The 12,814-nt window shown below is 34.2% G+C and overlaps 1 protein-coding gene across 4 annotated transcripts in view; it reads left to right on the forward strand.

Annotated features, from left to right (window-relative positions):
* The window catches only part of LOC148299929 (sodium-coupled monocarboxylate transporter 1-like), a 299,651-nt gene extending 287,049 nt beyond the window's left edge, over positions 1 to 12,602 (forward strand). For 2 of the 4 annotated variants that reach the window (XM_088275487.1, XM_088275488.1), the window contains 10 exons: positions 3,148 to 3,307; positions 4,792 to 4,909; positions 5,552 to 5,619; positions 6,853 to 7,007; positions 7,736 to 7,876; positions 8,674 to 8,782; positions 9,326 to 9,435; positions 10,650 to 10,824; positions 11,672 to 11,916; positions 12,328 to 12,602. In XM_088275487.1, coding sequence (XP_088131613.1) covers positions 3,148 to 3,307; positions 4,792 to 4,909; positions 5,552 to 5,619; positions 6,853 to 7,007; positions 7,736 to 7,876; positions 8,674 to 8,782; positions 9,326 to 9,435; positions 10,650 to 10,824; positions 11,672 to 11,916; positions 12,328 to 12,595 — 1,549 coding nt within the window. In that variant the 3' untranslated portion in view covers positions 12,596 to 12,602. Of the gene's footprint in view, positions 1 to 1,412; positions 1,801 to 3,147; positions 3,308 to 4,791; positions 4,910 to 5,551; positions 5,620 to 6,852; positions 7,008 to 7,735; positions 7,877 to 8,673; positions 8,783 to 9,325; positions 9,436 to 10,649; positions 10,825 to 11,671; positions 11,917 to 12,327 lie in introns of those variants that run through there. The other 2 variants (XM_088275485.1, XM_088275489.1) reach the window with 2 other exon arrangements.
* Positions 12,603 to 12,814: the final 212 nt, after the last annotated feature.

The following is a 12,814-nucleotide window of genomic DNA, read 5'->3' on the forward strand; positions in this document are numbered from 1 at the left end:
TCTGTGTGAGGCTGTGGGGTGAAACAACCAATTATTGGCAGCTTACGACATAATCTGATATTTTGTATATTATATAAAAGTTAATTTGTAGTATGGTAATTTTTTTATTTGTAGTATAGTAACGGCTACTGTTCTGGAGGTCCCGGGTTCGATTCCCAAGAAGGGTAAAATAAATCTTAGTGATTTCTTCACTTTAATATTTATTCAATATTACCCTGGACTGGTACCTGAAGCGGAGGGCTGATCACCTTTCCTTCATGTGTAAACGATCAAGATAACATTGCGTTTATATGACGCAGTGCCCTATGCACCATTGGGTGCGGATAAGGGTTTTATTTATTATTAGTATAGTAATATAACACTCTCCTTATCATTCTTCGTTCAATAAAAAGGAGAGTTTCTCGAATATTTTTCGCAGATACTTTGTGGCACATTTTATAAACTTTATAAAATAAAACAACTTTGTTTTTCACCATTATTTTATTGGTACATTTTTTCTCCAACTGATTTTGACAAGAACCTTGTCATCATCAATGTACATGTTTAACCTTGATGATAAGGTGCTTGTCGAAAACGGTTGTAGAAAAAAATGTACCAATAAAAAAGTGATTAAAAACAAAGTTGTTTTATTTTTTTAAGTTTATAAGGGGAGTGCTTTATGCGATATTATGCAAACAGAACAATGAATGATAAGAATACTGTTACATCATCTCAGTTTATTATGATTTTTATTTACAATATAAAAAGCTTTTAAAATATACTCGATAGCTTTATTTAACACTTCACTGATGGTTTTATACATTGAACGCTTTTTTAACGTATGATACTTGAAATAGGTAGTGAATGGTGCTCTGAAAGGTAAATATTACACATGTGTAACACTCACCTTTTATCCCATTATTGACAACCACACTAGTCAAATTTCGGAAATTATAGTTATGCTTCAATCTTTTACATCCTAGTTTTTTGACATCATCTGTAGTTGAACCCAGAAATTGTTTCAAACTTTGAAAACTTAAAATACTTTAAAAATTATCAAACAAAAAAGTGCAACATCTCCTACACGAGACACGTACTGAAAGGGGAGAAATTCCATCCTTCATCATTAAAAGGAAAATTGAGGAGAGCCGAGGAGTTGGAAGAAAGCAGATATCCTGGCTGAGAAGTTGAAGAGATTTTACCAGAACAAGAAGATATATATTTATAATATACTCGTTGATGAAGATGAAGATGATGTTCAATAAGAACTCACCATGACAGAGTTCAAGTTTTTAACTTAAACAATGATCAATTAATGCCACGACTTTACTTCACCCATGACGGTTTAGTGTTGAATAGCAAAACAATCATTAACTTGTGCACTGACAATAATTGGTATGCTGCCAATCATTATACCTGTCACCCTGACACCTAGTCTATTGTCTAAATATTGCATTTTACGTCCGAACAGCACCTCTATGTTCAGTGATAACTCAATAATACATTTATCAACATGTTTTGAGGGGACATCTTCATTGTCATATATCGACATATCAATTGAGGAACGGTTTTAGTTTTGAATTTCGATAGTTGCAAAATGAACGAAACTATGGGTATTGATCTCGAAACGGCGGGAAAACTAAAAGAAATGGCTTTGTTCGACTGGTCGGATTATTTTGTGTTCTTCGCGATGTTAGTCTCATCTGCGCTTATTGGAATATACTTTGGATGTTTTGGAACCAAGCAAAAAACAACCGCGGAATACCTTTTAGGCGGGAAAACCATGAAAGCCCTGCCGGTTGGTTTATCTTTGGTTGCGAGGTATGTTTAAAAAATTGCACATTTGTTTTTCAGCATAAATTCATAAATTAGTAGGTACAAAATTAACAACGCTTTATGTCATTCTATGTTACTTTAGCTCAGCCTGGGTATTTTTTACAGGACTTACGACCAATTATATGCTGGTTTAAGTTATCACCTTATTTTTTTTACTAATCTAAAATAAAATATGCTTAAAAATACAATGTTTTTCTCAATTAAAAACAAACTTTTTGACGCCATAAATTGAAAAATATTTTATCATGTAAAATGAAAGATTCATACATTCTCACTAAACATAATAAAAACTCGTTCATTAATTGATTCGGCAGTCACACTGTAGTAATATCTATCCATTACTTTAAGTTTTACTAGGTAAATACCACTATTTCTTAAAATCTATCGTGACACGTGTTTCCATGCATTCCTAATCATTTTCATAAGTAAGTTATTTAAAAATAATGCAGAATGCATCGAAACACGTAACACAAAAGATTTTGAGAAATAGCGCTATTTACTAACCAAAAAATCAATAGTGTTATATTTTTATATATAATAAAATATATATAAAACCCTTATCCGCACCCCAATGGTGCATAGGGCACTGTGTCATATAAACGCAGTGTTATCTTGATCGTTTACACATGAAGGAAAGGTGATCAACCCTCCGCTTCAGGTACCAGTCCATGGTAATATTGAATAAATATTACAGTGAAAAAATCACTTATATTTATTTTACCCCCCTTGGGAATCGAACCCGGGACCTCCAGAACGGTAGCCGAACGTGCTGACCATTACACTACGGAGGCGGACAAAATGCGTATTTTGTATAAGTATATTTTTATATACTTATACAAAATACGCATTTCATAAATTTGAAGTGTTTGTTTTGAAATGTTTTTTAAAGGATACATATCATAGTCATACAGGAGAAAGTGACCGAGTGTATTTTTTACAAAAACGTGACTATTGACTATTTGATATCTTACTAGCTTAATATTGCCCTGAAAAAATCCCAAAGCGATTTCAAACTTGGAAGTATAATATATTGACTTGTTAAAAATGACTACTTGCATTGATATATTATTTTGAGAAATAAAAAGACTTTGTTTTTTTGATCCACTCACATTTTTAACGCATGTGAGTGGATCAAAAAAACAAAGTCTCTTTATTTCTCAAAATAATATATCAATATGATCCACAAAGTTAATGCTTTCAATATTCAAAACATAACTGCATTGATGTTAATTTTCTTGCCAAGCAAAAGTGACTTAAATGGCCCTCCTGAACATTTTACGTTTTGTTAGTTGGTCACTTCCTCCTGTACGACTACGATATGTTTGTTTTCAGCCACATATCTGGCATCACCCTTATTGGAGTTCCAGCCGAGGTATATACCGACAAAGCGACATATTGGGTCCTATGCCTGGCTCTCATATTCTCCTGTCTTTGTTCATCCTATTTCTTTATCCCGGTATTTTGTAATATCAACATCACCAGTGCTTATCAAGTAAGAAATTTTATTTACTTTTTAAATTTATTTATTTGTTTATTTCAAAACATATTATATACATACTATAAAGGCAACTAGCCGTAACTCAAGTTGCACGACTCAAAGCATTCTTATAACTGGACTCGTATCATATACAATCACAGATTTTGTTCCATCTCTTTCCGTTACCGAGATATTCATCATCCAAATAGCCGCAAAATTGTATTAATTTGATACATGTTTTGGCAAAAAGCATCATTTTAAGTTGACTTGAAACTCGTTTATCTCAAAACTGCTGTCTTTAACATGCGGCTATTTCCCTTTGCACTTTAGGTCATGTCGCTCACTCCTTTCAAGAACGTCATAAATCAAAAATTGACAATTTTCAGTTGTACATGTTTTCGGAATGCCCAGAAAATGTACTATATCTAAGCAAAAGAGGCATATTTTAAATTTAATATTTACCCGCTACAGGGCAGAAAATGCTGTTTTTGCATTTTGAAGAAAATGTATTGTTTTATTATTTTTTTTTTAAAAACTAAATCTTTTTCAAATGGAGAAAAAACCTTCAGGTTTTACCTAAAAAGATCTGTGGCAAAGTAAAAAGTTCAATAAGTGGCTTGATATTTATTTTTAATACATTGCGTTATATTTTTAAACTTTAAAAACGTTCTCACGAAAAATCAAGTTTTTTTATTAATGACGTTCTTGAAAGGAGTGAGCGATGTATATAATAATCCCGATGAACAATTTCTATTTCTCATTTTGGGACATGGGATTAAAGTTAACCATACCATATGGAAAATTAAACAAAACTAACACAGGGTAAAATAAAAATCATAAAACAATAAACGAGTAAATAGATAGGCCTATAAAAACATAAGGTGGGAGCATGTTTAAAAGAAACCAATGAGAAAATATAACTAATCACTAACACAAATATCTTTCCCTTAAGTATTTTTTCAGTTCATCATTAAGCTTAAATAGGGCATGGTAATTAGTATTTTTTCATATTTCAATAGATGTCTATAGTGAAATTCTAGAATTCAAGCACAATGTTTAAAAATTGGATCATTGATGAGAATTATTTTATGTATTATAGGTGTCTCAACTTGAGACGAGACATTTATTGTTTTTATACGAAAAAATGTGGAATTAGGTTGACTTAAGGGTGTACTTATAAATATAAAATTCAGTAGGCGACCGGCTGCGCGAGAAGCCACATGTGTTGTTCGCTCATAATTTTATCCACAATTAAGAATCTTGCAATCTCTTAAAGAATTATTTACATTTACATTTCCTTGTACCTTATAAAATACAAATATGTATTAAATAATGTAAAAGTATTGTTCTTTATTCTTATTTTTAACGACATTTTTTTAAAGTAAAACATTTAGTTGACAAAATAAGGATGAAAGTAGAATACTAAATGCGTTCTCTCAGATAAATGTGTGGCATAACTATTAATTAGTTATTTGTATTGTTGTTATTTTATGTTACAGTATTTGGAACTACGCTTTTCGAAATCAGTGAGAACCTTCGCTTCTGTCCTTTTCATAATTCACTGCCTCATGTACCTTCCCTGGGTTATTTATGTACCATCGTTGGCACTAACCCAAGGTAAATTATTAATTTATTTATTTATTGAACTCCTTGTACATAATAACATACATTATATTACATATTTATTTAACCCATCCAACGAATTTATTATATTCAACATTCCAAGTCCAAAAAGTAGAGACCATTTTCAAAAAACATTCAACTATTTAAGAGTAAAAAATACTTTAATCACGCCGCTTTCGCAGAGCTAGGCAGCGAGATGGTGATGATCAATAATGACTAAAAGTTAAATACTGTACAAAATTTATTATTCTTTGCAAACAGGTTGATCGGTAGGTACTTGGGTAAGTACTCTGATATTTTGAGGGTACCTACGCGATAATTAAGTGCCTTTTTTGTTGATAAATGTTCAAAAAAGGAACAATAATATCAATATACAAACGTCAAAAGCGCTTATAATTTTTTTAAGTGACAGGTGAAGTATTTTAATTTATTAAAGTTTTATTTTTTTTCCTAATGGCTTACGTATCCTTTGTTTTTATGTGTGTTTATGAAACAATATAGTGTTGACAAAATTAATATTCTTAGAGTATATTGTAGATTTATCAAAGATGGCTAAGTTAAAAAATATTTATTAGGATACATTGTTCAAAGTATTATATAAACTCTTATTTGTACGTGATAATTTTTTTCTTTCAGTGACTGGCATCAACTTACATTTTATATCAGTCGGAGTAACATCAGTATGTGTCTTCTATACAATGATTGTAAGTAAAATAATGAATATGTTATTTGTTATTTTTTTTTTTTTTTTGGAATCTGAGCCCACCATCCACCCGCAGCAGTTATAGAGTCCTGAGGGACTCTCTGTCAGCTGCACATAGAGGAAAATCTTCAAAATATTTCTGAAGAAATAAATATTGCTCTATTCAATTAATGAGGGGGGAGGAGGATGTACGGACAGAGGCCGACACTTCATCCCCACCCCTCGGGATCCCCTCATTACCTCTTTTAATTTTAATAAAATAAAAACAATAAGAACACAACAAAAAAAAAAAACAATGTTTCCAAAAATAAAAAAAAACAGAATACAATTTAAGACGAACACAAACAATGACTTAAAGACTAAAGTAATAGAGAACTAGTAACTAATATTTAAAAACAAAAAAAAACACCGTTATTTACATTAAGAGAAGAAAAAAAAACCATTAATAAAGAAGGACTTCCTGGGTGAACAAAGGCAGAGGATCCAAATACCACCCCCGTAAGGGGAGGACAAAACACAAAAGAACGTGTGCGTTCCGCTCGGAAGGAAGCACAGTCCTGGCCGTATCAGCATCCCACAGGAACAGCAGCCTGTCCCACCAAATCAATCTCACCTAGGCGTCCGCGCATCTGAGGAGTTCCCAACGAGATACCCAAGTCCGGACAAACCGACGGAAGAGTGCAAAATTCGTACTGTTGGCCATCAGATCCACATTCCACGCTGGTCGCATGACCCCTGTCAGACCATTCAGCATCTCATCTCTGGCGTCATCCAATAGCACACAATGCCACATTATGTTATGTTATTTGTTATTGTTTTATCTTGCCCAAAACCACTCTAAAGATTTTTTTACTCTTCATTGGTAGAATCCATTTTAAGTTATAAAATAAAATCATGAGGCCGTTCTGCGAAAACACATATGAAAATGGCACAAATTCTGCAAAATTCTATCAAAATAAATAACTCGATCTAAGTTTTGTACTCACATTTCTTGGTGAAAACGCATATTTATCACATTTTCAATGTCGTTTTTATCATTTTCCGTGTTATTTGACCTGGCCACGGCCGGTTTAGGTCGAATAATCGAGACTCTACTGTACATAAAAGGCAAGGAAAATTTTCTATGGCAACTAACAAATATATTTTCTTTTTAAGTTTCATTGTTATTTTGTTTTTAATGTTGGCATTATTTTTCGATGACCGTGTATGTATTTATTATGAATCTTTGTTGCAGGGAGGTTTGAAAGCCGTGGTGTGGACAGATTTTTTACAGACAATGGTAACCCTAGTAGCCTGTATCGCAATTCTGATCATTGGAACGGTCAATATCGGTGGCCTGTCTCATGTTCTCTCAGTAGCAAATGGCAGTGGAAAACTTGACATATTTAAGTAAGTTCACCATTTTAATTTTAATTTATATGTTTATATTCAACAATATCCCAACTGTTTGCAAGAGAACAGTCAGCATACAAATGGTGAATAACTCATTATTTTAATTTGTAATTTTTAATAATGTATATTTGCTTCTGTAATGTAATGGTCAGCACGCTCGGCTACCATACTGGAGGTCCTGGGTTCGATTCCCAGAGGGGGGTCAAATAAATATGAGTGATTTTTTCACTCTTACATTTATTCAATATTACCCTGGACTGGTACCTGAAGCGGATGGCTGATCACCTTTCCTTCATGTGTTAACGATTAAGATAACACTGCGTTTGTATGATGCAGTGCCCTATGCACCATTGTGTGCGAATAAGGGTTGGAAGGAATAATGTATATCGTGAAATATAAATAAAATGGATATGAACACATTGTTTACGAGAAGTGTTGAAAAGCGTCTTTTACATACTGTTGCTAGAGAGTAGGAGACGGTTATAAGCGTTCTATTCGCTTACTTTTGGTAGACTGTGAGAGACACCAAAAAATATTGTACAGATCGAAATTGGGTTTGTGGTTATTTATGATTAGTATACTGAGGATCAGATGGCAGACTATCTGAGTAAAATTAGGGTCGAGGTTCATGAAAAAACTGCCCGACAAGAATGGGTTAATATATTTAACTTAAATTTCATATTTTTACTAGGCGATAATGTAATAATAAAATTTCATTATTTTAGCATGGACCCAAATCCATTCTTGAGAAACACATTTTGGACCGTATTCCTCGGATCATTCTTCTCTTGGACATCAGGTATTGTCTGTCTACAAGGGAGTATACAGAGATTCATTTCTGTTCCAACGCAACATGAGGCTAATAAGTATGTGTAATGTTGCAATATAATGTAATATTCACTAATTATAGCATGTTATTCTAAGTTTATTCGAGTTATTTTGTGAAATTAATGGTGACAGCTCATTATATACATATTACTAACTCTCTAGCTAACTATCATACCGCTACACAGTAGTAGGCGGAGGGGATATAACGCCCCACACACTTTGTCTTTAGAAATATTCTTAACTTCTTCCACATTCATGCATCTCCTATTACATATGCTCACCGAATATTCCGACTCCTGAACTATCTACTTTTGAAAATATGAAGAATGATATGAATTGATTTTGAAGATATGATATGAAGAATTGATACATATGAAGTACTTGATTATACGGAGTTTTCCTCGATCTTCCTCTGTTTGTATGTATTCGGCTCATAAATTTGTTTTACTGTTATTTCCTAGCTCATTTGTTCCACATATCCAAACCACCTTATTACACCTTTTCTATAATTGTTTAAACATTCTATTCTCACGCATTTGTTCTACATGTCCAAACCAACACTTTCTTAATTTTACTAATAATTCTTGCAATAAAATTAATTAGCCTTGCATATTTTCCTCATTTTGCCATTTGAACATCTTTCATACATTATTTTGCCGCACATTAGTCTAAGTGATAAACCAATTCGGCTGGAGTGCAAGATGAGACGCGAGTGCCTTTTTTAAGTCCAAATAATGTATAACAACCATAAATTTTAATGAATTTGTAAAAATGAACTTATTTCGTAATCCAGCATTTTTTTTACAATGTGTAATGCTTTCTTTTCAAATTGCAGAGTACTGTTGATTTACTGGATCGGTTTGGTATTCTTGGTGACTTTAAGTGTGTATGCCGGGATACTAATGTATGTGGTGTACTACGGGTGTGATCCTATTGATAGGAAGGTTTGTAATAAAAACATACATTTTGTGTAATGTTATTTTTTATTGATTTGACATCAATTTTGTTGAATAACATGATGATGACTTGAATGCCGCCATAGAGGCAGCATGCACAGTTTACCCTACAAAAGTCTTTATAATTTTTTTGTTTTACCTTTCAATATTATGAAACCAGAATCATTTAAGTACAATAGTAAGAAGTCTCAAAATTTGATTGAGTTGCCGGTATACACATAACAAAAAACTTTCCAGTGCAAAGGGTTGAATAGAAAAATAAAACACTTGAACAAGACCACTTTTTGCGTTTATTCATGTAGACACGACTAGTTTTGAGAACTACGAATGTTCTCATCGATAGGTGAAAATACAAACTGATAAACAATAAATAAAATAATATCGAATGACTGTCTTGGGTCTGTGATAAATGACCTTAAAGGTAACAGTGTTAAAAGTAAATTCCATGTAAGCGGTAACACCTTTTTGGACAACCCTGTATATTGTAAATCATGTGATATAACAAATATTATATTGTGATTGTTTTTATAGATCGTTTCCACAGCTGATCAGATGTATCCGTACTATGTATTAGACAAGATTGGATATGTTCCGGCGTTACCAGGATTATTTGTAGCTGGGGTATTCAGTGCTGCATTGAGGTAATACTTATTCTGTTTCTGGTGCGTTGGGCACCGCATATGCCAATGCGGTCTTCCCCTACTATTTGATGGTACGAAAATAAAGGTGATCAGTCATGCGCTCTAGATTCTTGGATATGGAATGTAATATATTTAGTGAGACGTTCAGACGAGAACTGTCAATGTATTTTCAGCAGTGGATGTCCTGTGCGACGTGAGCTTGATGCCTTGTACAAGAGGCAAGCTCGATAACTGCTCTCAGGAGGCATGCGAAGTATTCCAATTCTATTGCCTTTTCTTCGCAACATATCGCTCAATCCTTTCAACAACGTCATATATCAAAAAACTTGATTTTTCAGCAGATCGTTTTTAAAGTTTAAAAATAAAATAAAATGTATTCAAAATAAATACCTAGCCACTCATTGAACATTTTACTGTGAACAGATCTTTTTAGGCAAAACCTGAAGGTTTTTTCTCCATTTGAAAAATAATAAGTATATTTAAAAAAACAATTAAATAATACCTTTTCTTCAAAATACAAAAACAACACTTTCTGCCCTGTAGCGGGTAAATATTAAGTTAAAAATATGCCGCTTTTGCTGGGATATAGTACATTTTCTGGGCATTCCGAAAACATGCACAACTGAAAATTTACGATTTTTGATATATGACGATTGTTGGAAGGAGTGAGCGATATGTGACCATAGGTTTCTGCGTCTTACACCGTATTTCCTCATTCCTCACGAAGTAAAACCACTGCGCTCGTAAAATTCTTCTTCTCCTTCTTGAAACCCTCATCCACACCCAATATTGAATAGGGCATCATATAAACGCAGTGTTATCTTGATCATTAATTAACACATGAAGGAAAGCCGTATTTCAGGTACCAGTCCAGGGTAGTATTAGATTGAAAAATCACAAATATTTATTTGACCCCCCTGGGAATTAAACCCGGGACCTCCAGTCCAGTAGCCAAGCGGCTGAGCATTACACTACGGTGGCGGACAATTTTTAGCAGGCATCTTTTCTCTAAGCTAAGTATACGGTTGCTCTGGACTCTTGCAAGGTGCCATGTTTCACAGCCATGTAAGAGAATATGAGTGATACAAGCATTATATAGAAGGCATTTGGTCTTCACTGAGTACGAATCCTATTTCCATACATCCGTCATAATGTTGAATGCGGAGTGTGCGAGTGAATAACCGGAGTCTAAATCTAATGTACTTGTTTTTCAGTTCTCTGTCTGCTACTTTGAACACCCTGGCAGGAACAGTGTATGAAGATTATTTAAAAAAGAAAAACACAACTGAAGAAAGAGCTAATGTGATTATGAAAAGCATTGTCGTGATTTTTGGTGTGTTTTCCGTTCTCATGGTCTTCATGGCAGAAAAGATGGGGAAAGTTATTTCAGTGAGTGATAGTTATTTTCTACATTGAACCTGGACATGAGTGCAACCTCCTTATAAGAGAACTGACTCAAGGTGTCATTTCTTCATAACAGAGGTTAAAGAAAGCGTAGACATAAGAGAGACCTATTTATAAGAAAAAAATATCTCGGTCCCTTGAGTTCCCTTATTACGGAATTGCAATTTACAGCACATAGTTGAACTGGACAAAATGACAGAAATAATGGCACTTACTTTAACCTGTCCGGGAGCATGTACGGCCATGGTTGTCTAAACAAAACTTTCCTCAAAGGAGTATGGGCGTACATGAACGGCCGCGCTTGTAGCTAAAGCCGGGTGACATTTATTTCTGAAATGGCACTTGTACTGCCATCTGTGGTGGCATTTGGACACTAAAACCACTCAGATTATTTTGCTGATTTACCCATGATTTTTTACTTAAAACAAAATTTTTGTAACATCTATTAAAAGCATTGTTAACACATTGTCATCGGGTGGTTTTTTCATCAACCCCGACCCTAACTCGTCTTTTAATTAGGGTCGTATACTAATCACAAGTAACTGCAAACCTAATTCCGATCAGTTCAATGTTTTTTGGCATCTCGCGCTCCACCAAAGGTAAACAAATAACGCTTATAAACATCTCCTGCTCTCTCTCAACAGTATATAAAAGACGCTTTTAAGCGTTTCCCGCAAACAATGTGTTAACTTTGTTGTATGTTATTGTAACACTCTCCTTATCATTATCGTTCACTTTGTGTAATACCACATAAAAAGCGTAAACTTTTTAAGCAGTATTACACAAATTGAATGAGGAATGATAAGGAGAGTGTTCTGTTGAATATTTTCAGGTTGGGTATACAATTTCATCCGTAACAGGCGCTCCCTTGTTTTCCGTATTTTTGCTCGGCATGCTGATCCCCTTTGCCAACACCAAGGGAGCTCTGACGGGTTCGTGCTCTGGAATGGCGTTCCTGGCATGGATCGCTATAGGATCCAGCCTGTCTAATATTCACAGAGCGCATAAACCTGTTTATCCCGGAATTCCCGATACTTGTGGTAACATTTCCATAACGTATTCTTACTCAGCTTCAAGGTAATGATATACAGCATTTCTAACACTTTGATGAATTCATCCTTATTTATCATTAATGTTACATTATTCTATAGTTAACCTGAGGATGGAATAATTATTCTGAAAACGGTAGTGGCAAAGTAGAGTTTTTAAGTGGTATTACACAAAGTGAATGATGAATGATAAGTAGAGTGTTATATTACCATATCACAAGGTTGACAATGCTTTTAAAAATAGATTCTCATATATGTTCAAGTTATGTTCAACATCTCAAAGTTCTCAACAGTTTTTTTTTTTAAATGGTTGTACTTAACAGTACGTAAAAGACGCTTTTAGGCGCTTCCCGCAACCAATGTGCTAATATAGTCACAATTTATAAACAAATATATTATATTGTACATGTATATATGTATGTGTGTGTATGTATTTTAGTTTTCCCGACACGCCGGAAGATGACGACGTATTCATACTGTACAAGATCTCCTTCATGTATCTCATGATGTGTGGCACGGGAGTGGGGGTCATCGTGGGAATGGCGGTCAGCCTCCTCACCGGAGGCCGTGACCTGTCGCTGCTCGATCCTCGGCTGATATCTCCACCAATCAGGAAGTTCTTGCCGAGGAAGATCATGGACGATTACCGGAACCAGCAGATCAACCTCATGATGGAAATGAAAGATACGATGTTGAATAAAGAATGAGAAATCAGTTGTTTGTTTTATTTTATATCAATTAGATTATTCACCACTGGATTATTCACCCTAACTAACTATCACCCCGCTTCATCTCAGGGGTACGTTAAGAGAATCTTCATCTCCGTCTTACTCCTTAATACTGAGGGTTGTAACCCTTATCGAAGCAATGACTCTTCTCTAGTTAGTCAAGCCATCCAAATGTACTCCTGAATAATGTACTTGTTG

This window comes from Brachycentrus maculatus, unplaced genomic scaffold, assembly GCF_059751285.1.
Source record: "Brachycentrus maculatus isolate JH-2025_06_01 unplaced genomic scaffold, ASM5975128v1 h1tg000880l, whole genome shotgun sequence".
Lineage (NCBI taxonomy): Eukaryota > Metazoa > Arthropoda > Insecta > Trichoptera > Brachycentridae > Brachycentrus > Brachycentrus maculatus.